At 41.3% G+C, this 27,017-nt stretch overlaps 1 protein-coding gene across 4 annotated transcripts in view; it reads right to left on the reverse strand.

Moving 5' to 3' along the window:
* Positions 1–3,704: 3,704 nt before the first annotated feature.
* pld1b (phospholipase D1b) overlaps positions 3,705–27,017 on the reverse strand; it is a 41,157-nt gene continuing 17,844 nt past the window's right edge. For 3 of the 4 annotated variants that reach the window (XM_051393360.1, XM_051393358.1, XM_051393361.1), the window contains exons 2-26: positions 25,197–25,367; positions 24,947–25,110; positions 24,699–24,841; positions 24,194–24,305; positions 24,032–24,097; positions 23,811–23,869; positions 23,432–23,524; positions 23,120–23,272; positions 22,227–22,376; positions 21,491–21,574; positions 20,741–20,822; positions 20,346–20,456; positions 20,046–20,228; positions 19,400–19,619; positions 16,301–16,429; positions 16,093–16,211; positions 15,402–15,515; positions 14,945–15,055; positions 14,151–14,239; positions 11,687–11,800; positions 11,161–11,210; positions 9,725–9,859; positions 8,654–8,807; positions 8,253–8,370; positions 3,705–7,684 (exon numbers count right to left, since the gene is read on the reverse strand). In XM_051393360.1, coding sequence (XP_051249320.1) covers positions 7,460–7,684; positions 8,253–8,370; positions 8,654–8,807; positions 9,725–9,859; positions 11,161–11,210; positions 11,687–11,800; positions 14,151–14,239; positions 14,945–15,055; positions 15,402–15,515; positions 16,093–16,211; positions 16,301–16,429; positions 19,400–19,619; positions 20,046–20,228; positions 20,346–20,456; positions 20,741–20,822; positions 21,491–21,574; positions 22,227–22,376; positions 23,120–23,272; positions 23,432–23,524; positions 23,811–23,869; positions 24,032–24,097; positions 24,194–24,305; positions 24,699–24,841; positions 24,947–25,110; positions 25,197–25,335 — 3,117 coding nt within the window. In that variant the 5' untranslated portion in view covers positions 25,336–25,367 and the 3' untranslated portion in view covers positions 3,705–7,459. Of the gene's footprint in view, positions 7,685–8,252; positions 8,371–8,653; positions 8,808–9,724; positions 9,860–11,160; positions 11,211–11,686; positions 11,801–14,150; positions 14,240–14,944; positions 15,056–15,401; positions 15,516–16,092; positions 16,212–16,300; positions 16,430–18,584; positions 18,678–19,399; positions 19,620–20,045; positions 20,229–20,345; positions 20,457–20,740; positions 20,823–21,490; positions 21,575–22,226; positions 22,377–23,119; positions 23,273–23,431; positions 23,525–23,810; positions 23,870–24,031; positions 24,098–24,193; positions 24,306–24,698; positions 24,842–24,946; positions 25,111–25,196; positions 25,368–27,017 lie in introns of all 4 variants that reach the window. The other variant, XM_051393362.1, reaches the window with a different exon arrangement.

A 27,017-nucleotide genomic window follows, 5' to 3' on the forward strand; every position in this document is an offset into this window, starting at 1 on the left:
ACGGAAATAACAGATGATACTATTGTTATTTTAATTTCTGGAGATATTTAATTAATTATAAAACAATCTGGATTAATTTACCCCCTAACAGGTTCACAGCTGCCACTTCAGGCGCTTTTGGACCACAGAACCTTTCCAGGAACCTTTTTTAGGAACTGTTTCAACCTGTGTGCAGAAACTCCCCCCTGCACCCTGGAAATAACTCCTTTACACTGTTTGTCAGGAAGTCTTTCTCACTCAATCAGTCTTGTATGTCTGTGTTTCAGAGCGTGCAGGGACACACTGAACGCACTCTGGTGATTCACATGTCTACCAACAGCTTTTGACTCACCTGCAGGACACACCCATAATCTGTTTTCTTAGAATTAAGTCTGCTTTTAGTTAGTTGGGACCAAAGATAAGAGGAGCCGAGATTGTAAATACCTGGTATATGAAGATAATCAGGACACTTTAGAGGGTTTAAATCATCTCCCTGTGTCTTGTTTTAAAGTGTTTATTATGTATGGAAGGAAAAATAAACACAAAAAGGCATCATAAAGAAACAGAAATACTCATAATAAATCAAAATTATGAGTTCATGAGTCAACATTGTGATAAATTAAGTAAAATTAGTCAGAATATTGAGTCTGTATTTTACAGTCTTAACTTGAAAGGTCACATTTTTAACTTTAATTAATATATTGTCCCTCCAGGTAAGTTCTCAGGACACACCTCAGCCAGTTATGTAATGCCGAAGCAGGTGTTTCCCACACACACCCACACACAAAACCGCTTCTCCGGACTGAAAATGGTTCTGAAATCCTCAGAAACTGAACACTGTAATGTTGTAAGGGATCACATTAGACTGTGAGCCACATTAGATCTTGTGTGTTATTGGGATTCATTCATTGAATCGAAAGAAGAAAATCATAACGGAAACATTTATGTCACCTACATGTTGTTTAAATGTGTGATTCTATGTTCATTATTTGTTCTGGTTTCGGTCTTTCCACCAGATGTTGGCTGCAGAGCATCACTGAGGTCCAGTGTTGATGACTGGGGATCAGGTCTGGCTCACAATCGGCGCTCCAGCTCATCCCAAAGGTGTAATTACTCAAAAAATGTAATTTATTACTCCTAACTTGTTCTTTTCCAATGTGATATTATTACTTTATTGCCAACAGTAATTAGTTACACTACTAGTTATATTACTTTTCTGTTACTCCCCATAAAACTGGTAATTGTGTCCTGATTAAAATCCAGTTTTGTTTGTTTAAATCAAAGTAATGTGAATATTTCCAGCTGCTGAACGTTACAAAAATCAATCCAAGGATGTGATTGGATTGTTTGATTTAAAATTAGTCCTGGGTGACAACATTACTGCAATATTATTATTGAAGATTTATTAGTAATTAGTTACACTGCTAGTCCTACTGATATGGGCCTCTACAGATTTTAGATCATATATATTGTATCTCAAATAATCAGAAACTTTCCGTCACATTGGCAGAAATGGGCTTCCATAGATTACAGATATAGCAGCCGATATTAAGTCTTTAAACTGAAATATTGTGATATTTTGCACTGAAATAACTCTGCAAAGGCACTCAGAAGGCTGCTTTATTTAATAAATAGCATAACTTATTAGAGAATGTTATATTCTTTAACTTCTTCTCTCTTACTCTCTGCTGCTTGTTCACAGTCTTAGCAATCACTCTGCTGGTTAAACTGTATTTTATTATAGCATTTATTCTGCATTAATCACTGAAACATATTGGATAACCTGATATGAACTGATGTCCAAACTCCAGCAACATTTAACAAAAATAGGTTTTAAGATCAGTGATGCTGTTAACATCAAATTCCTACCCTATATCCTATGTTATATATATAAATAATAACATTATTGACAAATTTTCGCCTCTTTTTAGGTAGCAAGAGTGAAAATGAGTAACCCTGGTTTCAGAATGATGAAGATGTTTTGTGTATGTTGGCTCTACAGGATGATTTTATTCATGTTTTTCCCAAATGATGCACAGATTTTTAGGTATTAATTCATATGGCTGCTGTAAATGTAAAAACAAATCTCTGGAGGCAAACTGTTTGAAGAACAATCAATATATTGTGGCGCCATCTAGTGCACGGATGAGAAGTGCAGGATGGAGGGATTGGACAGGGGAGGTTTTCTGAGGACAAATCTGCTCTTATTCTCATCAGTTTGTTATTTCAGTGATGAATCCTGAGCAGAGACTGACAGAGACAAGAGAGGAAGATTATTATGGAAATTCTGGATCTGAGGGGGTTTGCATAAAAAGATACCGAACAAATAAAAGTTTATTTCATTTCAACTTTCCCACAGTACTATCCAGCTCACACAGGTTTGAGTTATTGGACATATTCCTTCATTTTCAACGAGGGAGAAGAAGTGGATTCAAACATTTTGCACTAAAATGTCCAAATTTAGACCTGGATTGTAATAATAGGTCAAAATGTAATGTTAATGGTTTAAAAATTGTAAGAAACTAAGTAAAGATTGTGATAAATTAAGTTAAAGAAATGAGACAGAATATCAAGTCAGTAGATTTTATAATCTTAACTTGCAAGGTCCCACTTTTAATTTATGAGTTATTCTATTTCTGCCAATCATTAATCAATGATTTATGTGCTCTCTTTCCAGGTAAATTCTCAGTCAATAACACTAATAAATACCCATATACACCCATGTTTGGAGGATTTTAATGTGGAAATTATACTTTTATTTGTAGAAAAAACACTGTTGTCTCAGAACATTGTCTCTGATTTATCTATAGTGAATACCAGATCATATTTATTCCCAGAAACTTCCTTTGAGGCATTTTATTTTCCAACATGAAGGTCTAAACACTGTTGCAAAGCCCTCTGCATAATGGTGGTGAAATACTGAATAATTTAAGTCACATTTAAAAATACTTAGTCTAAAAATACTGCAAAGAGCCTGAAGTTGTGTTGTGGACCATTTAATTCCTACCACCACTGATATAACTCATATACTGACATCAACCGCCTTTATTCTGGGAAATTAGTCTTATTTGTTTAAGTCTAAAAAGAAAAATAATCTTGTCAAGCATGTTTTGCATTAGGAAAGTAATCTGGTTTAAAAAATCTGACTTTATCTTACAAAGATATTACAGCTAATATTGAGCTTGATTTAACCAGTAACAATGGTTTAATATCCCAGTAGAGGAACAATATTATTGTCCTTATTTTAAGAGTGAGACCACTCGCACAACTTCTCAGTTTAAGAGAAAGTTGTCGTGTCCCACTGTTTGAAATGAAGCAGCTGTTTGTTATCATAGATTAAAAAGGTACAAATGTCTAAATTCAGTTCAATAAAGTGACCAAAATACTTATTTAATAAGCTATCTTAAACAACGGAATGTTTATTGTTTGTAATAAGCACAATTTGCTTTTATTTGTGGCATTTTCTTCTAGTTTTAAGGCCCATTACAATCTTTCAGTAACTAGATTTGTATGCTAGTTTTAAGAATTCTATCCAAGCAAAATTGTCTCACCCTATTGGCAGATCTTTTTTAGACAAGAAAATCTGATTATATTAAAGAATATTTGTTTTGTTTTTTACAAGGGCTGTTCCTGCAGTGCAGCTAATGTCCCGATTAACAGTGTTTCTCATGACATGGAGTATGAATATGAGCATGAATGACACATATTGAGTGAGAAACTGAAGGTAAAGTCACAAAGCCTCGTGAAGACAGGATCCCTTTTAATGTCTTATTAATACATAATTTATTTATTCCATCATTTCACCAAAAGCGACACATGACGTGGTACTGCAGATCACTTAAGGGGTCGCCACAAGAAAACAACAGTCTGTGCAAATAGTGCATTTCCATAGAGACACAGTGATTAAAGCCAGACAGAGAAAAAGACAGGTCAGTGTTTCCTAACCTCTGCACACCAGCTTTGAGGAAACTGAGACAACCATTGAAGGTTTCAAGCTCCATTTACACCTGAAATGAAATCATGTGAAGCCACGCTTCTAGTGTTCCCACAAGAAACAATAACTACAAAACCATTTAAAATCATAAATATAGCCACTTTTTTGGTTTAAATCAATGCAAAGACAATATTTTAAAAACATTTCCATCCAAATGTATTTCTTTGCTGACGAACTTGTCCTATATCTGTAGGGAGAATTCAGTGTTTTGTTGTCTTTACAGTTTCTATTTTAGTCATAAAAACAGGCTGGTATTGCACAGAACAGTGAATTTGACTTTAGTTTGCTAAATTTAAGGGGTACAGCTGCAATAAAAATATGAATTCATCACAAAAGATTAAAAACATGCACTGGAGCAGAGGTAGAAACACAGGGAGGTAGAGAGGAAGATTAAAAAGAAGAGCACATTTACGGTCCCACTTTCCATAAATAACAACAGTAGAGAAGTTTCAGGTGTGCCTAGCAGACACACGGCTTGTAGACAGGCACACTGTTTAGCATCGATAATGTCCATGGCTTTAAAGGCAACCATTCAGCTTATAGAGTTCATGCTTTTATCTGTAATGTTTAATGGCAACGAGCTGCTGTCATGCTGTCAGCTAAACAGTTTCGTCTCGTTTTTTTTTTTTTATAGCACAAAACAGCATCATGCAGATCACTTACAGACCAACAAGGAAGACACTGAGGAATATTGATACTGCGTTGCAGAAATATCTGAAATCCATGGGCGTGAATTTCAAGAACCACAAGGTTTCCAAAATACAGAATCAGAGTTTCTAAAGTTTTAAATACTTGTTTAACTTGAATATGATCTTTATTACTAAACCTTGAAGCTGCACTGACCAGTATCTTAAATCTTTTGACCACTTGATGGCAGCAGAAATGAACATATTTTCATCTTTTAAGTGTATGAGAACATGAAAAGCAAAGGGTTGCTCACTTACACATTTGGAGTTCTGTAGCTTCTAGTGTTGGTTTTACGGCATAATTTACTGTTTTGGTTCAGTCTCATCACTTTACATTACCTGCTCAGCAGCAAACTGCACAGTGAGACACTAGCTGGTGATCATAGTGGAGCATTTAGCAGCTAAACAGACAGATATGACCAAGATAAGACAGTGAATATCTGACTTATACTCATCCGGTTGAGACAGGACTTTAAAATGAATGCTAATATTGATCCGTATCTATTGGATTTGTAAATAAGCAAGTGTTTGCTAACTAGCTCCCCACAACAAAAACACAACCACTTTTATACAAGGTTTTGCAAAGTGACCTCAGTGTGAACAGTCCTTTCAGAATTCATGTGACTTTTATGTCAGAAATGATCATATATAAATCCAAATTTAGCCCCGAGGCTGTCAAGATTGTGTTTTCAGTTATTTCCGCTGCCCTCAATTGGTCCAAAAAACATCAGTTAATGGAGCTTTAAAAGTACAGAAACATCCGGGAGCCAAAGGTGAAATAAAAGTTGCACCTTCAGTTCCTTAAACTTTACCGAACACACCACCATTGCCTGTTTGTGTAAAGTTGGCTGTTGCTTCAGAGTTCATCTGACACTGAATGAAACGCAGCATTAGAATAAACTCATCATGCGTGAATCTATGGGTTTGATGTAGTTAAAAAAAAAGAACAATAGCGCTTCATTGCTCCCTAGCAGCTTCTTGGAAAGAATAAATCCTTTTAAATGTGAAAATGTACATTTATTTTTTTTTACCTACGCTGTAATTATCCCCAACTTCTTTCCAGAAAACGTCCAGGAAGTTATTCTAAAGCGCTACCAAAGGAACGACAAAGACCAGGTCACTTAAGGCTTGATGTAGAATCCACAGTATGAGGAATGTAAATGAATGTATGTACTGCATCAACATCAGGCTACACTCTTTGGCACTTGTGATTTCCTGTTTTGACATAAATATTAAGTTCAGAGATATGAGACACACACGTTTTATAAAATGGCTGTAGACGTCTGACAGCTCCGACCCGGCTCTTCATCCCCTTCACTGCACCGCCGTCTTCATTAAAGAGTCTTTTTAGTGTCTTTTCAAGTCGTCCCTTCTCAACACAGAAGAGTCAGAGCAGCGTTTGCCGGCCCTTGGACGTTGCATAGTGTTGTTAGAGAGTGAAGGAGCAAGCCGTTTTAAAAAGAGAGAGATTATAGAGTTTGGAGGTGAGGGAGCAGGGCGAGGTGTGTCAGGCCTCTGGTCACTTCCATTCTTCATCTTCTTCTTGTAAACATGAGGCCCAGGTTGCCTCCCTCCATGTTTGTTTGTCTGTGAGCGTTTGCGTGTTGCATCTGTTTAAAACAACAATGTTCTGCGTGTACGTATCAGTTCTTAGAGTCAAGGTGTTTGTCTCTGTGTCTGCGTGTGTTGTTTGTATAAGAAGCAGTTGTAATCGTACTCATGCGCATTCAGTGGCACCGCTGGTACACAGGCTGTCTCACAACCACAGCTGACACCATTTTGGGTTTCATTTTGGTTGCTAGTGCTGCAGATTCAGGTAGTAAATACAGTAAACTTACTCCTGTTCAGCCCTAGTTACTTATCCTAAATAACGTGAGCATTTTAAGTTCTGGGTTCAATCTTAAAGGCATTATTGTAAAGGAAAACTATGTTTTTTTACAACTTAGGTTATTAGCTATTGCTCACACTGGGCTAAAATCTTGGTACGTGGCCACATTTTTAAAAAGAAGTCAGACAGGACGATCACATAGGTTGGTAAGTACATTATTTAAAGCACTTTTTTGGAGGTCAAATAGACTGAAATGTCAGGAATACCCCCTCACTGCACAACTACAGTGAGTACAGTTGAACCACAATAGTCTGTGATGGATGTTTCACCTCAGTTTCTCCTCCAAATACATCTGACTAACCGGGTGGTTTGTTTACAGTCTGTCTGATCTTGTTACTGCTCGTATTTGTTTTGCTGTGTTCAGACCAGTGCTTCAGCGGTTCCCATCCATTATAACAGAAATATAAGTAAGGCTCTAAGTAGGTCATACATTTGCATATTATAACCACATGTACAAATACAGGCTTTTATCTCTCCTGCCTTTCAAACTTTCTTTTAAACTCTCAAAGTATCTGTTCTTTTTTAGTTCAGATCATAATGTTTGTTTGAGAACAGACAGACTGCATCAAAATCAAGGTTTTAGTGCACAAACACCCGAGTTATAATTATTATTCTGCTTTTTTTGGCCAAAATCAAATTGCCTGGAAGGCTCTATTCAGGGCAAAAAAGACACTAACCTTCATGCTAACATGTGACTACAAGGCACAAGTCAGATGTTGTCAGATACTGCTGCTTTTTGACTTAAGGGAGTAAATAAAAACAACAGCAGCAGATTTTTTTGTCAAGCTGTGATTTTAAAAAGGATGCGCAGCTGTTTTGCTCCAAAATGGCGTCAGAGTGGGTTTAATGGACCTGTAAGTCGTCCATATGCAGTGGGTAAAACGCTTGAATGCACAGGTGAGTCCCACCTCCTCAGGTCCAGACCTCCATGGGCACCATGGCCTCCTTGGAGCCGATGGGGGGAAGCAGGTTCTGCTCACACAGGAACTGGAGAGGAAACTGAACCAGGAAGCCACGGATCTTCTTCAGCTCCTCGTGAGCCCGGGCCGGGTCCTCTTTGTCCAGGCCCTGCTTGGCCAGGAAGCCCTCGAGCTCCAGGATGTTACGGACATCGCTGGACGGCAGACAGCGGAATACCTGAGGAAAAGAGGGCGGACGAGTCAGAGAGAGAACCAGGGATGGATGTGTCAATGTATCGAGTGAGAGCGCTGCAGGAAAGAGTCCTAAAACCCAGAATGAGTTTGATCCTCCGGTTCCCTCGTCTCAGAGTCAGTGGGGTTTCTGAATGGATTTTTAGGTCTGTGGTCAACAATTCACATTATTGATTCATCTGCCCAGGATGTTTTCTGCTGTTCATGTAAAAACATGGTGAAACATGTCCAAGTAACATCTTCAGATAGTCCAAAACCCAAAGAAATTCAGCTTACAGTCACATAAAACAGAAAAGACCACTGAATGTGTGGCTTTTTTGCTTTATAAACTACTTAAACAATGAATAGACAGTTGATTTATATTGATAATAGTTTTAAAGTTCATTTTAGCGAACTTACCTGCTTCTGCATCGGTTGCAAACGTCAACATAATTTGCATCATTTTAAACACTGCTGATATTTCATAATTTAATAGTTAAAGAACTAAATGATATATTTATTTTCATAGTGACAGAGCTAATGGCAACAGAAGTGGAATAATCCTGAGTTTGCACCTTCTGGTAAATGGTGGCGTTGCGAGCGCAGGTGGCCATCCAGACCTCCTTGTAGAACTGGTCGCTGATGGGATCCGACACGTCGATGGAGAGATCTGTGTGAGCGCCCAAAATGGTCCTGAGAGACAAAACAGAGAGTGGGAGGCGGGACGTGAAGGAACACTACGAGGCACCAGAAAAAAGGGAAACGCTCAGCACTGCAGGAAACGGCGAGCTGAGGTATTTGGCAACGAGAAGCCAACATAATGATGAAATTTAAACATTCTCAACAGGCACAAGAGAGAAGACGTTTAGCCTGCAAATACATGAATAAATAAATCAATACTGTAAAGATAATTCACACAAATCAAGCCTGTACATAGATGCACTGGATAAAACTATAAAACAGGAGGTTTCAGTACTTGAAGCACTCGAGGCGGAGCTGCAGGGCGTATTTTCCAGCTTGGTACGGCTGCCCGTCCATCACCGCCGCCACCATCTCTGAGTCCTCCACGATCACCGCCACCTCGCTGTCCCTCTTTCCCAGCATGCTCCTGTCGTTGATGTTGGCAGAACCTGCAGCGACACGAAGGAACAAGTTAGAGCACCAGAGTCCACCAGCAGATGGCGCCGCAGCACCTGATTTCCAACCGCATGTTCATCCTCCTCAAAAGACTAGACACACACATTTGGGGAGGAGGATCTGGGAAATTAGGACTTCTAAATACTGCTTCTCTTTAATAATACACATAGAGACGTATGTAAAACACACTGTGCAAACATTTAAAGAGGTTAAATATTAAAACTCTGAATGAAAGAAGTGTCCCTCCAATGAGATGAGCAGCCAGTTTGATTTTGTTTTTTGTTTTTGTTTTTTGTTCACTGGACCAGTTGTTGGAAACCAAAAGACATTTTCCATCGAGAAAAAGCCTTCAGTGTCGTTCTTTGCTCTTCTCTCAATGAAGGAATACTCTCCAGTTGATATAATTTATGTTAGCAGCATCTACGCTAACCTCTAAGACAGAGGCCACTTTTGTTTACTTGTGTCTTCTCGTAGCTGCCAGTACTCGCATGATCTTGTGATTAAAGGTTAAAAAGCTGCTTTATCCGGAGCCTCCGTTCAGTTCACCAACCAATAGAACCTTTAAAATGTTCAGCAAAAGTATAAAAACACTATAATTATCAGATATTTAAACACTTAACCAGCAGAGAAAACCATTTTACATCTTTATCTACAGAAGCTCACTGTCCTAATAAAACATACTCTATGCAAATTCTAATATAAAGGACGTCCTCGTCTCTCTCTGCAGCTCCTGTTTCTTTCTCCTCTATTATACATGTTCAGTGTAGTGTCAGGGGAATATTTCATTACATCTGTCATCTTTTAATCTTGTAATTGAGAAATTCAAGCTGCTGCGTCAACGTCTGCTATGAAGAAAGTGTCTAACATGCCCGGGAGTCAGTGAAGTGGCCACAAGAAAAAGCACGGTTACCGATTATGACGGTGTTGTCGTCAGCGATGAGCATCTTGCTGTGGACGTAGATGAGCTCGGTGACCAGCTTCCCCTCCAGCTCAGCGTGAGTCCTCAAACCGGCGATGGAGATGTAGTTCATCCAGTGTTCTCCCACTGGGAACAAGAAACAACCAGTAGGAGTCGCTCTTAAGAGGGTGTTTAATGTCTTGTCTGATTTGACATTAATGGAGTAAAACATGAAAAACCAGCCGTGTGATTAAAGGCATGACTTATCTAAAAATACATGAAACCAGAATGCAGATGTGCAGTTTCTGTGTGGTTTTGGTTGGCTGAGCTTTAAATGAAATGTTTCGTTAAATGATTCCCATATTACAGGTTACACATGTGGTGTATGACGGCCCTCCAGCTGTTCATATGGAGCCTTTATTTATGCAGCAGGGTGACTTTACTGAGCACAAATACTCTCGAGTGAGTCCCTCACTAAGCAGTTGTATTTTTGTCAATCTGCAAATTCACTGCTACAGTGCCACTAAATCCTGCACACTGGTCCTTTAAAAAGTAACTTAACACCAGAGTTTATATTTTTCATTAGTTTTAATCTAGTTTAACATTTTTGTTAAGTTTCCAGAACGAGTTTGGTTGTTCCAGTTTAGTTTTTATTGTTTAAAAATGTTAAGATTTAGTTTAGATCCAGTGTTAGTTTTAGTTTTCTATCATTATAATATAATATAATATAATATGATATAATATAATATAATATAATATATGGGGGGTATTTGTCAGAACAGGTATTACAACACAAACACACACATTTTCACAAAAAAATTTGACTAAACTGACTGTCTATATTTGCATATTATATTATGTATCTTATTTTACTTTAGATATTTAAGTACACAATATTGTTTCAGTTAGTTTTACTTTTTTAGTCTAGTTTTTATTTTTATTTCAGGTAAAAAAATTCCCACAAAGTTTTTGAGTTTAGTTTAGTTTTAGGTAACTATAACAACCTTGTTTGTTTATCTCCAACACGAAAAGCAGTGAAGTTTAACCACGACAACAGTGATGTCACAGTGTACTGACACACCCTGGAGTACACTGTGACATCACTGCAGCGAACCGGTGGAGGTCAGCTGCTGTTAAATTGCTCTTTAATGTTGCTGTAGTAGCATTAAAGTATCATTGTAAACTAAAATAATAATAATTATACTTCGGTGAGTGTGAGTCTCAAATAAAGAGCTGGTTATCTCATCAGTTGAGATAAATAAAGGAGAATTTAACGTATAATTGATTAATGTACAAGCAACTATGTCAACTCGGATATGTTGTTACATGTCAGGAAATACCAGAGCTTCCACCAGCAGTCGCTGCAGGCTACTGCTGCTCATACAGCCAGTGTTACCAGCTCCTCTGTCCCGCCCACAGACGCTCACACTTCAACAGCGTGGACTTACTCTCTTTCCTGAGCTGGGAGATGATGGAGTGGTCTCCTCTGTTCATGGTCCTGCAGGGGGACGGAGGGACAGAGGTGGATGAGCGGCAGATCCACATTCCTCACAATACAAGCCTCTGTGTGTCACTGTGTTTGCATGGGGTGGGCCGAGTGTTTACTCAAGAATGCAGGCTAGACAATGAACGTCAGCCTCAAAAGGAATGGCATGCACAGACACACACACACACACACACACACGTATGATGTATGTTGGTTTACAGCTCTGTGGTTAAAGAGTTGAGGCGTGGCAGTAATTTATCAGTGGCTCCTTCCGGGATTTAACCCCTAATTTCTAGTCGTCATTCCACTGAGGGAGCAAAGATTCTCATTTTTACAGGAATCTATTCCGATCCTTCTGTCTGTCTGACTGTCTGTCTGTCTGACTGTCTGTCTGTTTGTGTGTCTGAATCTGTAACACACACACACACACACACACACACACACACACACACACACGCACACACACACGCACACACACACGCACACACCTGTAGTTGAAGTGCATGACGGCCTGGATGGCGCTGCCCCCTCCGGTGTTGATGTCTCCTTCGAAGCCTGGCAGCAGAGGCGTCACCACGTACACTCTGTACCTTTTACCCTCCCTAAAATAGAGAGAGAGAGAGAGAGAGAGAGAGAGAGAGACACATCATTGATCTAATGTCCTCAGTGCCTCAGATGTCGACTTAGATTATAAGAACGAATAAGAAGCAGCACAGTTTACTGCACTGCACCATCTTTACCGCTGGGTAACTGCAACCATATCAAGAACCTTCCTGTGGTTTGTGGTCTAAATCCCCACTAACCAGTTTACAAACACATCTTTAGTGACTGCGATAGGCTGTCAATCAAACCCTCCCAAATATACGACCTAAACCTTTCATGCATGAATTATGATGACCTCAGTTAGGATTTCTCCCTGTAGGCATAAAAAAACAACAACTTCTGAATTTCTTTTTCCTTTTTCCACATTTCCATGTGAGATTTCAACTATATTTTAAAAACAAATAAACATTTTCTATACTGTTAAACTATTTTGTTCACATATTTTATTGTTCGGTGCAATGCAAAACTATATATATACACACTGTATATACACACTAAAATAAATCTGCACATTCTAATAACTCATCATAATAAATCAATTGATTTAAAGCTTTAAAAAAAGTTATTGCAGATGATTTTCAATAATAATAATAATAATAACAACAACAACAACAACAGTACGAATTGTAGCCAGCGATGCGTGACGTCCAATTTAATGGACAGATGATTAATAATTGTAATTTTCTCCCAACATATAATCAATGTTTACTGTTATAGTTGTAACCAATTTCTCTTTTAACCTGCGAGGGTCTCTTACTATAAAATGATGGACAACATATTCCTGTTCGGTGTTTCTGCTCTTCTGTCGGTCATCTTGGTTTTAAGAACTGTGTGCTGCGCCTACAACGGCCGGCCAGTGGGTGGCAGCGTATGGGACGATGCGCTAGCATTCACTGTGGAGGCTGATACCATCAAACCCCCAAAACATGCACCAGAAAAGCTTTCCACTGCAGTGGCCATTATGTGTAAAAGGCTTAATATAATTTGAATGAAACACCTGCCTCCACTCTTCCTCTGTTGAGACTTTTTTATGAGGCAGTTTAGGAAGAGGATGCTTCAGTTCCTCCAAGCTGAGAATAAAATCATAATAGCCTTCTGAATAACTGTGTAGTTTAACAGTTTTACAGCCCGAGAGACAAGAAAAGGCACCGTGCAATTCACTGGAACTGAACTTCTGAACTTCAACTCTCTGAACTCCGGAGGGATGTTGGTCTAAAAGGGCTCAAAGAAACAAATAAACAGAGAGAGAGAGAGAACACAAAGAACTGCAGTATGTGGGCAGTGCTGCTCAAACATGGATCCAGATTCTGTGACTGCGTTGACTGTTTCTCCCCTAAAACATATTTTAGTGTTTATCTGGAGTACGAGATTGTGTGCAACCAGGCGAGCTGCCACTGTTTCCTGCTACGGACGAGTTGAAACTGAGCAGCCAATGAGAGCAGCTCAAAAACGCCAAATCTGTGGCGTCCTCATATAACTGGTCATATGTTTAACAACTTCTCTGCGCCACATTTTACCCTGAGATGCACTTTTTATTTACATATATCTGCTTTTACTGCTGTTTGTTTGTTGTATTTAGACGTATTGGTTTATATTTGTGTCATTTTTACAATATATGTAACATACAAAAAATGTTAAAGCGCCACTTAAGTATTAGAAGAGGTAACATTAGCTTTGTAGATTAGCATCCAGCTAAAGCAGCTTCGGAAACTTCCGCACTGAACTGTGACGGCTGCTGTTTCTTTCATTCAAACACATTTTCACTGATATCAACCTCCAGCTACACAATGAGAAACAAGACCGCCTGACACAGTTACGACAGCCGCCCTCGATTGTTTCTACACTGAAGCTTCTAGAAGAAATCAGGTCAGGTTTGTGTGCGACTGCCAATTTGTGTCCATGTGTTTCCTTGTGTTTTGTACAGGATGTGTGTCCTCTGATAAGCTCTTATATCCCTGACAACAAAACACCAGCGAGAGAGAGAGAGAGTGAGAGAGAGAGAGACTGAACTCTAAATAGGAAAATATTCAAATAACTCTTCACAGAGGCCAAGTTAAACAGGACTTATGATATGAAATCAGTCTATTAGTCATCTGAAAGGTACACACAGCAACAGGTTCCATCAACATACGCTGTGTGTGTGTGTGTGTGTGTGTGTGTGTTTCTGGGAACTCATTTTAAGATAAGCCTGAGCGCAATGTGTGATTATTATAGGTAAAGGTAAATACACAGCAGCAGCCTAAAGTTTACAAAGTGTGTGTTAATTTAATTTGGTATAGACTGTTTTTGTGTGTGTGTGTGTGTGTGTGCGTGTGTGTGTGTGTGTGTGTGTGTGTGTGTGTGTGTTACCTGTGTGCTCTGATGATGCGCTCGGCAATAGCGTCTCCTATCTTGTTGAAAACGTGTCTGTTGTCTGCACAGCTGATGAAGAACTGATTCTGAACAAACAAACAAACACGTCTTTAATGAACACAGTTTATACAAAGTGTCACCTGGAACAAGAGAAAATACCCTAAAAATAAGAACATTACTTCACCTCCAGTTCAAAGCTAACAAAACTCACCAGACAACACCTCTAAAACCCTCTAATCAACACATTATATCTCATTCTGTACAGAAACTGTGTGTGTTCAATGTTTTACATCAGTTTATGTGGTGCATGTATGTAAACACTCAACACGACAAAATAACAACAATATATCTGAATGGGTTAGCGTGTGTTTACGATTAACGCCAGCAGACACTCGTCTGTCACCACAATGGCTGCTATGGTTATACGTTTTCTAAACTGGCAGAACTGGCCCCAGCTTTGCATACATACTAGGAAACCGCAGACTCCCAGTCTCCCTGAACTACCCACCAGTTGAGTATTTTACTGGGAAAGATTCCCACTGAGAAAAGCTACTTGATGCAGCATTAGAAAAGGGTGGAGACACTTTAAACACCCAAGCAGAGTTGGAATAATATTCGTTGGGACTGTTAATCCATGGTTACGGTTACTTTCACAGTCCATCTTGTTGCTATGGTTACTTAGCAGCTTAACAAACCTTACGCACTGGTTTGGAAGAGCGGTGAAACTGTGGGACCTCGTATAAAAGCATGAGTTGACCTGCAGTGATGACGTACGGCACACAAACGAGTACCTCTATGTAGATGAAGTGTTGGCTGTTCTCGATGACGTGGACGTAGGCGTTGTGGATGGACTCCTCGTGGTATTTGATGCCAGCGGACCAGTCAGAGGCTGAGCGAAGGATCTGAGAAGAGACGGACGTGGGTCAGAGTTTGGGACCCCTTTTCCTAAGACCCGCCCCCTTTTTGTTGCTCTGTGCTCCAATAAGAGTTGAGCAGCCCTATCTAGAGCAAGTACTTGTGTTTGTATATTTATACTGTATACTGACATCTTTCTCATCCAACCAGTGTGAACACAATGCATTACTAAAACCAACTTCACACAGTCAGACTGTGGAGCTGTAAGTGATGTCTAAAAGAAACCTGGAAAATTAAATAAACAAAAATCAGAGAAGTTTCAGTCGTGGCGTCGACTGAAGTGTTTATGGAAGTGAAGTGGAGACTGGCACGTTACACTCATACAGTACCAACCTGCACTTTGGCGGGGATGCAGTTGGGGACTTGGTATCGCTGCTCTCCAGCGGTGGTGTGAGACTTGGGCAGCAGACACGGGTACGCCGGAGAACGGTACTTTGGCTTCATAAGCTGACAGACAAACAGAGAAAAAAAAGAGTGAAACAGATTAACACAGCGAGCACTCCTGCAGCAACGTGGACAGATCTCAGCCTCATCGGTTGAAGTGATACACAGCGAGATTCACGTTTTTCCAGATTGTGATTTGTAATGAGAGGTCTGAAAATAAAGACACAGCTGCTCCACAGATATACAGATTATATCTTCACTTGTTTCTTCCATAAATCTAGTAGACGGTTATTTGAGGGAAGAGATAAATGTTCTTTTTAGTTTCTTTTTCTACCCCAACTATGTCGCTGATCATCTTTTATGGAGAAAATGTTTTCAGATTTTTCCTCTGATGCCCTGCAGCTGCTCTGCCTCCACTATCTGTGATTTACGGAGTTTCCTGATGGACAGTAAAGTAACTTCTGCGAAATGTAGCTGCTATTAGCTCGTGGGACTGGGTGCACTGGGAAGTTTTAGGCACTCTCTCGAGAGGGGGGGCCAGAACGGTTTGATCGTGCTCAGTGACTCTTCAACAGATGCTCTTGGCACCGTGTTAATCCCTCACTCTGTATACTAGAACAACAGCAGCGTGACCTCTGACCTTGGTGAAGTTCCACCGCTGGATGAAGTGTCTCGCCACATCTCGAGCCGCTTTCCCATGAACCACTGAGGCGATGTCGTGCCAAGGCATTCTGGGAGTTGTGTGCCTGTCTATGAAATCTAAAACAAACAACACAGCAGAAGCAGGAATTTGAGACAGAGAGGGAATAAGTTGTTCCCCCGTTGGCGTAGCTTGACGGCGTGCTCACCGTCGAATGGTTTGTCCAGTTGAATCCAGTCCTTGTGTACAAAGTTGCAGTAGTCTTTTCCGTGCCAGAACCGCGTGTTTCCGAGCAACTCTCCGACCCCCGTATGTAGACTCCGCACCGAGCCGCTTCCTAAAACACACACACACGAATGAATTATTTATCATCAGTGAATACAACCTTACAAATCCTTCCAAAGACCAGTCTTCACTGCGGCAACTTCTCCACGAACTTTAAAGATCCCGACAACCATTTCAACTACAGGTATTCCAGGTTTTAGTTCCTGGACCTGCTGATGGCCCGGGAACTGTTAGTGTTGACTTTCTAAGTTCTCAACGACCGATTAAACAAGTTTTAAGATGGTTGTAACTTGTATGTAGCACCATTCATCAGCTGTCACGAAGAAGACCTGAGATGGGAATGTTTTTTAAACAACATTTACGTAGATATATTACTGAATAGGCTGAAAATAAGTGAGAGAATATATCGTTTTTTTCTAAATCTTTCATTGTGGAAAAGGAAAAATTACCTTGGATGCAGCCTTTCTACCATGTACGTCAACACGCACACGCGTGACAAGAAGTTAAATTAATCTGTTAATATGTTTAAAATCCTAAAATGTAAAGTGAGATTTACAGCATTTGAGTAGCTTCTGTTGCATTTTTATTTTCTTCAATAGAAATTCAATCTAAAGCTTTGACCTTATGGATACGTCTGTTGATATACTGAGTTTTCCATATTCAACCAATCACACAAACCAAAACCAAGACTGAAAGTATCTACTAACAAATAATGTGTGTGTGTATTAAAACGTGTTGTCCAAAGATTCACTGTAGTTCACTTTGAGCCAATCCCACATACACTACATCCTGCTGCTCCAAATACTCACTAGAGCACCAAATGTGGATTAATCCGCCGCTGAAAATAGTCCCCAACAAATGCATTATTTCACTATGTTTGATTGTTAAAGGTCCAGTGTGTAACATTTGGGAGGATCTACTGTCAGAAAGGAAACATAATATTCATAGGTATGTCTTTATAATAGTGTTTAAAATAAGAATCATTAGGTTTTTTTCCTGTAGGAACCAATGAGATTAGAGCAGAGAGCCACCGACAGGAAGTCAGGAAGTATTGAGAGACGAACCAACACATTTGGAACAAAGACGTAAAAATAACACCAGACTTTTACTTTATGCACCAGCACTGTGATGTGGGTTTAAGATGGAGGCCTGTGAGCGAAGTATCTCCACTGTGGTCTAATCTGTTTACAGTACACCAGAGTACCATGCGGACTCTGACAGTGAAGCACTGGTGTTTGGAGAATGTGCTGACAGCACTTTCACAGACATTAAACAGCAGCTGCAAGGAAGACTTATAAAATCTACTACTTACAAGTAGCAAAGAGGAGTACAGAGGCAAGCACCAAAACACTCATTAATTATCATACTTACCTGAACTGTAACATACTGAAAAGAACCACATTTATAGAAGTGGTTGTTTGCCTCACGTTCATCTCTCACACTTCCCATCCATCACCTGAGCAGGATAAACAGAGAGGAGCCTGGCAAACAAACAACCCGCTCTCCTCCGCCTAATAAAAACCTACGCCGTCTTTTTCACTGCAGAAATGAGTCGTGTGTGCCGGGAGAGAAATATGAGTGATTACAGGCTGCAGTATCTCATCAAATATAACCGCAGCCTCCTGTTTGATGTGTGTGCAAGACTGCCTAAAATAAGAGAAGGATTGGCCACATGTTGCAGTGTTTTACTTGTCTCCATGTGATCAAGGGAACTTTTCAAGTGGTGTGTTTAGTGGAAACAGTCCAGGTCAAGTTTTATCCTGCGTCTTATTTCTGATATTCGTCGTGGTTGTCTTTCATTACACTTAAAAATCTATATTTGCATGTCTTCTCTCTGTTTTTTTTTATCCTCTCAACCTTTTGAGCCCCAGCAGTCCCTGTCCACTAAGACGGCCACTAATGATTAGTTTTGTTATCAATTAAACAATTAAAATGTCCATTATTTCTTCAGTTAATCACAAGTTCTGAAAGACCGAGGCGATGTCTTCAGAGGTCTTTCAAAGAAACTAAAACAGAGAAAAGCAGCAAATCCTCATATCTGGGAGCAGCAGATATATTTCATCATTTGCCACATGGAGGGGAAAAAAAGCTTCAAACTCGCACACACAGAGAACCAAAAGCTGTTCAAGATCAAAACCACAGCAAACCACACTGGGAGGGGCGTGAGGGGTTTCGAGCCCTCGCTCCAACGCCGCCCACCGACTCACCAGCCTGAGACTGGCCGAGAGGAGCGGCCGTCCTCAGCTCCGCCAGCCTGCTGGGGATCAGATTGTGTTGGCTGGTGACGCTGTTGGACCAACCTAAACAGAGCGGCCACAAACACTGAGACAGCAGCAGACAGATCGAGGCTGCTGGATGAGAAGCTTCAAACGCCCCAAAAAAAAAGTCTCAAAAGCCAAATCACCCCAAGGGTTTGTTCTTGTATTCTATCTTTACACTACCCCTCAGATAGCTGGGACGCACATTACTTTCAGCTAATAATGTTTTCTGATGCTGTAAAACACTAAAATGTCCCAGTTTTCACCAAAATTACAATTAAATTACAATTAAATTATAATATTATACTTGTTTTTTATCCTGTTCTGTCCCGTTCATTACAACCAAACACAGTATGAAAACATAACACTTATCCGTCATGCTGCAGAGAAGGGGGTTTACTCCTCTGTAAAGTACCTGGCAACCACAGTGCTCAGTAGACGTGCTATAAGCTGCATTAATTGCCCCCTTTCATGCATGTTTCCTCTGCGCTCTGACAGCGGCCGGGCAGATATTGCTAAAGCTACCAGGCTAGTCTGCACTGCTGAACAAAGCAAGGAAAGAAACAGAGTTAGAAACGGCTACAACGGCTCAGTAAACCCAGTTATTTGTCAGTAAAAATCCCCCCAGGATGAAGGGGAGTGTCCTGCAAGCTGAATTTGTTTTCTCCTAGGACGGGGAAGGCATGATATAATTGTCACAACATCATGAGCGGAAGGAGTAAGGATGAACAATATGTGTGAAAGTTAATAAATAAAGCGCTCACTCTCTTCGTTCTCCAGGTCGCTGTCGCTGTCAGCGTGAGCCAGCCCGTGTTTCTGCAGGTGTCTCTTGATGCTGAACCTGGTCCTCTTCATCCTCCCCTGACCTTTCAGCTTGGGCTGGTCCACCGAGTCCGTCACGGTAAAGATTCCCCTCCCGTTGCTCTGGGAGACGCCGCGGCTGCCGTTGGCCGGGACAGCCGCACTGGAGGACGCAGCATTGACCTGACGGGGAGTTAAAACAAGCAGCATTAATCGTGGTTGTGACTTTAGTTAACATTAAACTTAAGATGCGACTTTAAACTGAATATATGTTGTTTTTATCTTTGAGCCTAGCACGTAGCATATCTAAGTACAGGAAAGGAGATAGTCGACGTCCTCGACTGTCATTGGAGCACAGGGCGAAAAAGGGGCGGGACTTATGGAGGGGTCAGTTAAACAGAGGTGTGTGTGTGTGTGTGCGTGAGAGGGAGAACCAGAGAAGCAGAGGGCAGGTAAAGGTGCAGGTATCCTGTCCCCACTACATGTTGGACAATGATCAAGTGACACAAACAACGTCAGTCCAGCTGTATGTGTGTGTGTGTGTGTGTGTGTGTGTGTGTGTGTGTGTGTGTATGTGTGTGTGTGTGTGTGTGTGTGTGTGAGACAGACCTGATCCAACTGTGAGAGCGTAACACTCCCAACGTCCGTCAGCCGGTGTTCCCTGTCGTCCCAGCGACCGTACGCCAGGTCGATCCCGCCGACGAAGGCCACCGACTGGTCGATGACGATGATCTTCTCGTGATGCGCCCACAGGTAGACGGCGGAGGAGACGTGGTCGGGGTGACGCATCACCTTTTCAGGAGAGAGAGAGGAAGTCAAAAACCGTCAGGACACACACACACACACACACACACACACACACACACACACACACACACACAGATACACCTGAGGGAGTAACACACTCACCTTGATGTTGGGGTGAAGGTGCAGCAGCGTTCTCTTGCTGTATCCCGAGTTGATGCCCAGAGCTAACTCCACCTCCTTGTACAGCATCACGAAGATTCGCACTCCTTGTTGCTGTGGAAACAACAACAGCAACAACAACAACAACAACAACAAATGCTCAACATCAGTACGAGCGGATGAGACTTTCACACCATCTTATTTCACACCATCTCTCAGTGTCACAAATATAAAAGCTGTAAGTTTCCGTTTGTGACGAGCAGTTGGCGCCTTTGCACGGCGCCCTCGCCATCAGCGTGTGAATGTGTGAATGTAGCTCTTTCTCTCTGCTTCCAGTCTTTGTGCAGTCACAAAAGAGTGATTGATTGATTGATTGATTGATTGATTGACCCGCTCACCGCTTTGCGTTTCAGTATGCAGTCCAGACGCCAGCGGTTGCCCTCGACAACCGGCCTCTTCAGGAAGATCTCTGGACTCAACCTGTCGTAGCAACGTGATATTTTCGTTATTTACTCAAACGTGTATAAAAAGCATCTGGTTCTTAGGTCCCGCCCCCTTTTAGCTCCGTGCTCCAATCACAGTCGAGCAATCAACGGTCACCTCTCTCAGGTATGCTACGTGCTACGCTGATGTTGGAGAGATTTTGACTCAACCTGTGGAGATCTCACATAGAAACTATTCATTTCTTCTTTTTTCTTGCTTTTCTACGACTTCTGTTTCCTACTGATTCCCCAACTTTCTCTTTCCTTAAATAAATAAAATAAACTTCTTTCTGTTCCTCCTTCCTCCAACTAATCTTCTTCTTCACTCGAGTAGTTTAATACCAGCACTTGTTCACTTGAGTAAAAATATGTTTGCAGGATATTTTTCTGCAGATACAGTAAATCTCACACAACACACACACACACACACACACACACACACACTTACTTTGCATGTAGTATTAAAATGTGTGTCTGTGTGTGTACTAGTGTAACAGTAGCACCGAGCTTCAGACTGTAACTGATCTGTTTGACCAGAAAACCTCCCCAAGAGGTGACCGCCAAGTGCACTCACTGCACCCTGCAACACACACACACACACACACACACACACACACACACACACACACACACACACACACACATATATAGATATAAAACACTTACCACCAGTCTGTGATGAATATTTCCTCTTTGGCTTCTTCAAGAGCATCGGCTACATCCTCCATGTATGTTTTCCCATTCACATACCTGTAAAAGACACACACACACACACACACACACACGCACGCACACACACACACACACACGGACACACACACGCAAACGGACACACCTTTAGACAGCAAGAACAACCAAAAACAAACACTCCCACCCTCTCACTTTTCAATCTGTCCATCTTCTGTTCTTTCATTATGCTTTTTATGGTGGACATCTCAGCTGCGTACACACACACACACACACACACACACACACACACACACACACACACACACACACACACACACACACACACACACACACACACACACACACACACACACACACACACACACACACACACACACACACAATCTGTCTCACAGACAGTATAGTGTTGCCCAGCAGGGAGACAGGTGATGAGCAGGTGAGGCTCACTTTCCCTCTCTTTGTGTCGGGTTACTCCAGCGAGACACACAGACACACACACACACAGAGAAACACACACACACACACAGAGAAACACACACTCTCTCTGCCAACTGGACCTGGTCTCGTCTAGACTGTTTCACCGTTGGGCTCTAATTTGCATCAATTTAAAAAAGGAGAGGCCCCAAAAGGTGTTGTTTTTTCATCTAAAACACACATTATCAAAATCAGGTTAAAAGGTGGTGACAGTTGGTCAGCTGGTTGCCGCGGTTACCATTTGGCAGGGATGTTCTCTTCCTGTCTGGCGAAGCATCCGAAGCGGTGGTCGGTGAGGAAGGCCGAGCCGTTCTTCTGGACGAAGCCCTCGATGGCCTGACCCCACCAGCGGGCGTGTCGGTAGCTGCTGCACTTCAGCACCAATGACCTACACACACACACACACACACACACACACACACACACACACACACACACACACACACACACACACACACACACACACACACACACACACACACACACACACACCCCTTTTAATTCTGTTTACTTTAATAGAGTAAAATCAACGTATGTGTGCGTCAGTTGTTGGTCAATATAATCTTAAATGTCTGATCTGATTAATATATTTTACAGTTTACAGTAAACTAAACTCGCAGTTACTCACTATAACTCCCTGGAAAGTAATAAAACTTTATAATAAGCAAAAGTTCTCAGTTATTTTCTTCTGTTGGATAATAATTATGTTTATAAAGGAGGAAAACATCTCCTTACAGCAAATCAAAATGTTATTTCATCCCTAAAATGTCCTTAAATGCTTTGGTTTTAGGGTTAGTTTCATCTGTTTGTGAGAGATTTAATTTTGTATTTTAGGTTTACGGGGTCATCAACGGTGTGTTAATGTGAGAAGATGTGACATTCAACGTGACCACTGAAGATGCTCGGTCTGTTTTTGTAAAGTAAATTAAAGTTTAAGACATATAACCCTGAGCGAGGCTTTATAATAAACACTTAAACTGAGAAATGATGGCTCTAAATGTAAGAAAAGGTACGGAGTTTGGCGTCCGTTAAGGAAGTTTTAAGGAAATGTAAAGTTGTCATAGAATCTGTGGTTTGTAACCTTTAAGTAACGGCCTTATATGTATGTAAAAGAACACAAGTGTCACACACCTGGACAGACTGTCGATGCGGACGCCATGTTTGGTCTCCGTGTCTTTGGAGTCCATTTTGATACTGAACTCTTTGTCGACCAGCATCACAAAGGAGATGGCCCCCGAGTCTGGCTTCATGTACAGCAGGAACGAGTCCTTCACCACCAGCCAGCTGCACACAAACACAAACGCAGTCAGGAGACCGCAACGCAGGCTGCGCCCAACAGCTCAGCATAGAAATAAAGTCACAGCAAACATCAAACGGACGACTACATGTAGGTTTGAGTACAAAACGAGAAGCCAGAGTGTTCTTGTGTCAGCGTCCACTGACCGTTTGGACCAGTGGTAGCACATTTTGCTGCGACCACAGCAGTTCATCCCGGGGATCCGATGGCCGCCAGAGCGCTTCAGCACCATTCCTTCTCTGAAAGACGAGAAAAGCTGCTGTTCCTGCCAAAATAATGCTGTACATCTGTACAAAAACCTGTCTATTGTGCTTAATAATTAATAAAAATCAACCTTCCACACTTTTAAATGTCAAGGACTTGAAAGAAATTTGCTTGTCTTCTTGAAACCATTGACATTAAACTGGTATTAAGTGGAATTTTCTCACAAAAACAGACTTTTGTTGTAGTTTTTTTTATGGTTAAATGGAATATTTTAAAACCAAAAGATACTAAATTATATTCTTGACAGAAAGTTGCTCTTACAAGCCTTTTGGTCCCAGATCGTGGATGAAGGACAGCTGGCTAACGTCAATGAACTCCATCTGAAAGAGAGACATAAAACTGAAACCAGCAACTTAAAACTGCCTGCTTGTTGCACATTCAGATCTTTTCCAGGACCTTATGGTCTATTTTGTCATTATACAGGCATTTTCCAGGCTTTAAAAGGTTTTCCAACACATGTGGTAACCTTTCTGACTCCTTACCGTTGCGTGGTAGTTCCTGTACATCGGCATCTTTAGCAGGTTATTCAAGTAATCTTCCAGTTGTTTCTGGAACAAACGCACATCAGAGAAATATCAGCAACAATAATAAAATATCACCAAGTATGAAAACAAGAGAGATGTTGGTGAAGTACAGCTGCGTACCCTTCGACTGGAAACTTGCTCGTCTCTGCCCAGCTCGTCTCCTCCTGATCTGGGGAGGTTCGGTATCTGCCCCGCCTCGCTCCTCGACACCGTCTGCCTCTTCACCGTGTGACTGCAGAGAGAATTGACAACAGTTCAGAGGTTGTTGGCTTGGAAGATTAAATCAGGGTTCCCACTTTTTGACACATTTAACCCCAGTTTTAGTCACTAATCCTCCATGAAGTGTCTCGGGTTCATTACAGGTAGCTGGCCAGCGTCTATGGAGGAGGAATTCCAGGATATTTGGTAATTTTAATCAATTCCCAGGTGTTGATGATAGGAAAGGAAGGTTTAAGTAATGGAGGCAACAAGAAAGCACCGTATGCTTTAGACAAAGTGACACCTGCTCGTCTGATGTGTTAGAAGTTCATCCAGACACCTGTTTACATCGTCCCTAATCTAAGCTTCTGAGGCTTTAAATAAACCCAAACAGAAGCCAGTCCAGAACAAGAAATGCAAAGTTCACCTGCGTGTCGGCAGCGGCAGCCTCATGAAGGTCTTGTAGGTCCTCAGCTCTCTGTGGAGATCCATGAAGTGTTTCTCCTTCCTCTTCACCAGCCAGGTAAACTCCCCGTGCTTCAACTCGATCTTAAACACCGCCGGCATCGACTGAGCACACAGGACAGACACTTAAGTTACATACTGACATTTAATGGTCATCTGAGACAAATAGTAACTGTTGAACGTCAGGCAGGAATGTGCGTCCAAGTGCACCTTGTTGACGCTCCTCTGCGAAGTAACGTTGAAGCGGTCCTGAGCCGAGGTGAACCGCTCCACCTCGAGGATCTTGGCGGTGATCGGAGAGGACAGGAAGACTTTGGCCGTGGACTCCTTGAAACCCACCGTGTTGTAGATCGCCGTGAAAGACAAACGCTCCGCTGCAGACGAACACCAGCAGAAATACAAACATATCAGATAATTGTGGTGATGGAAGATGAACGGCACGCTGACCACGCGTACATACCTGGGACGTTGGCGTCGGTTGTGTCGTACTCTCCATCTTCCAGGTCGAGCTCGCGGGTGTCTAGTTTCTCCATGATGCCGGTCATATCGTTGGCAACCAGCTGCAGGGTGCTGGAGGTCGGCTCGGACTGCCGCAACATGGCTAGCACTCAGTCTGGAGCCCGGGGCTCACCTGGAGAGACAGGTAGGGAAGAGAAGGAGGTGTTAAACCAAAAAATAAGGGTTTAACTTGAATCACGTTAACTTTCCAGGCTCAGACCTGTGGAGAGCAACAGTCCCACTCCGATCTACTCACAACTGATAACCTTTTACTCGCCAATCTAACTGAGGTCTGGAGATGAGACCAAGAGTAGAGTGAGTATATGTAGGATGTAAGGAAGTGTGGAATCCAACCTGCAGGTTAAACCTGAAGCAGCATTTCGCCACAGAGTGAATGTGTAACTGTTAACTGCTTCTGCACTGAGGTGGAACTTGAGTTTATTATTGTTCATTAACTACAGCAAGACATCGAAGACCGTGGAAACCTGTTTGGGGTGCAACACGAAAACAAAGCAAGATGTTCGGGATTGTTGCCATCATAAATATATTAATGTTATAGAGAAACATTTATTTTCAGGTACTTTAAGATAGAAATTTGTGGATATTTAGGGGCCAGAGTCTTCAATGATGATTATTTTTATTATGGATCAATCTGCTGATCATTTTCTCCATTAATCGATTGAAGAATTCTGAAAATAGTGACAAAGTGACACCTTCACAATGCTTGTTTATGTCCAACCAACAGTCCCAACCTCAAAATTATTACACATACATTCAAATTTTTTAAATAACTAAAAAGGAAAAGCAGCAAATCTGGAAAGATTAAATGTTTTTCAAATGACAAAAGATTATCAGAATAGTCAATTAATATTCTGTTTAATTAATTGTTTTAGCTGTACTATTAACTGCTTGGTAGTTTAATTTATCACAAAACATCAGATTTTAGAAGCTTTCTGTATGTTTTGTACGTTGAAATCTTAATTTGTAAAGTAAATCAAATAAAAAGTACAATATTTCCCTCTGAAATAGAGTTCAGTATTAATTCCACCTCTGATAACTGAATAAACTACAGAGCTGCTTCTGCACTGGATCCTGTATCTTTTCTCTTTATGTCTTCTTGATGGATTTTCTCCTTTTAACCTCCTCTTATGTCCTTTAGCTCTCCATCCTTCCCTCCTCGCTCTCCACATCCACCCATCGTCCATCCATCCCTTCCCTCTTTTCCCTCGGATGACACCAGATGATGAGACACTAATCCAAACAACTGGATTAGCAGAGGAGGAGCACAGGAAGCAGCGGCCTTTTCAACTACATTCCTCAACGCAGGAGGAAAAAAACGGCTCTTGTTTGCTCATGAATGAAAAGGATTGAATGTGACAACTAATGCTGACGAACTATTGTCGAACATGTCAGCTGTCTTTATTGATCACAAACAAGCAGCTGAGGCAGATTTTTACATTTTAATCTGGAAGAATCCACCGGGCCCGAATGAAAACAACCAATCAGAGCCGAGAAAGATGGTTGATTGATGAGTCTCATTCACAGGACGCTGGGAAATATATCTTTCTCTGCTCTGACCTGTCAACATGAGCTAATCTCTCATATATTTCCTGCTCACAATCTTTCTAACAGTGTACTTCTCTGTGGTCCGTTTGCTTTCACTTCCTCCACCATGGCGACACCACAGCGGCCAGGGAAAACCCATATCCTGGAAATCAACTGGCCTTAACGAAACCGAGGCCAACCGAGTGTCCATCAGCAAGTCCTGTCAAAGTGCCCACAA

This window comes from Dicentrarchus labrax, unplaced genomic scaffold (assembly GCF_905237075.1).
Source record: "Dicentrarchus labrax unplaced genomic scaffold, dlabrax2021, whole genome shotgun sequence".
NCBI classification, from domain to species: domain Eukaryota; kingdom Metazoa; phylum Chordata; class Actinopteri; family Moronidae; genus Dicentrarchus; species Dicentrarchus labrax.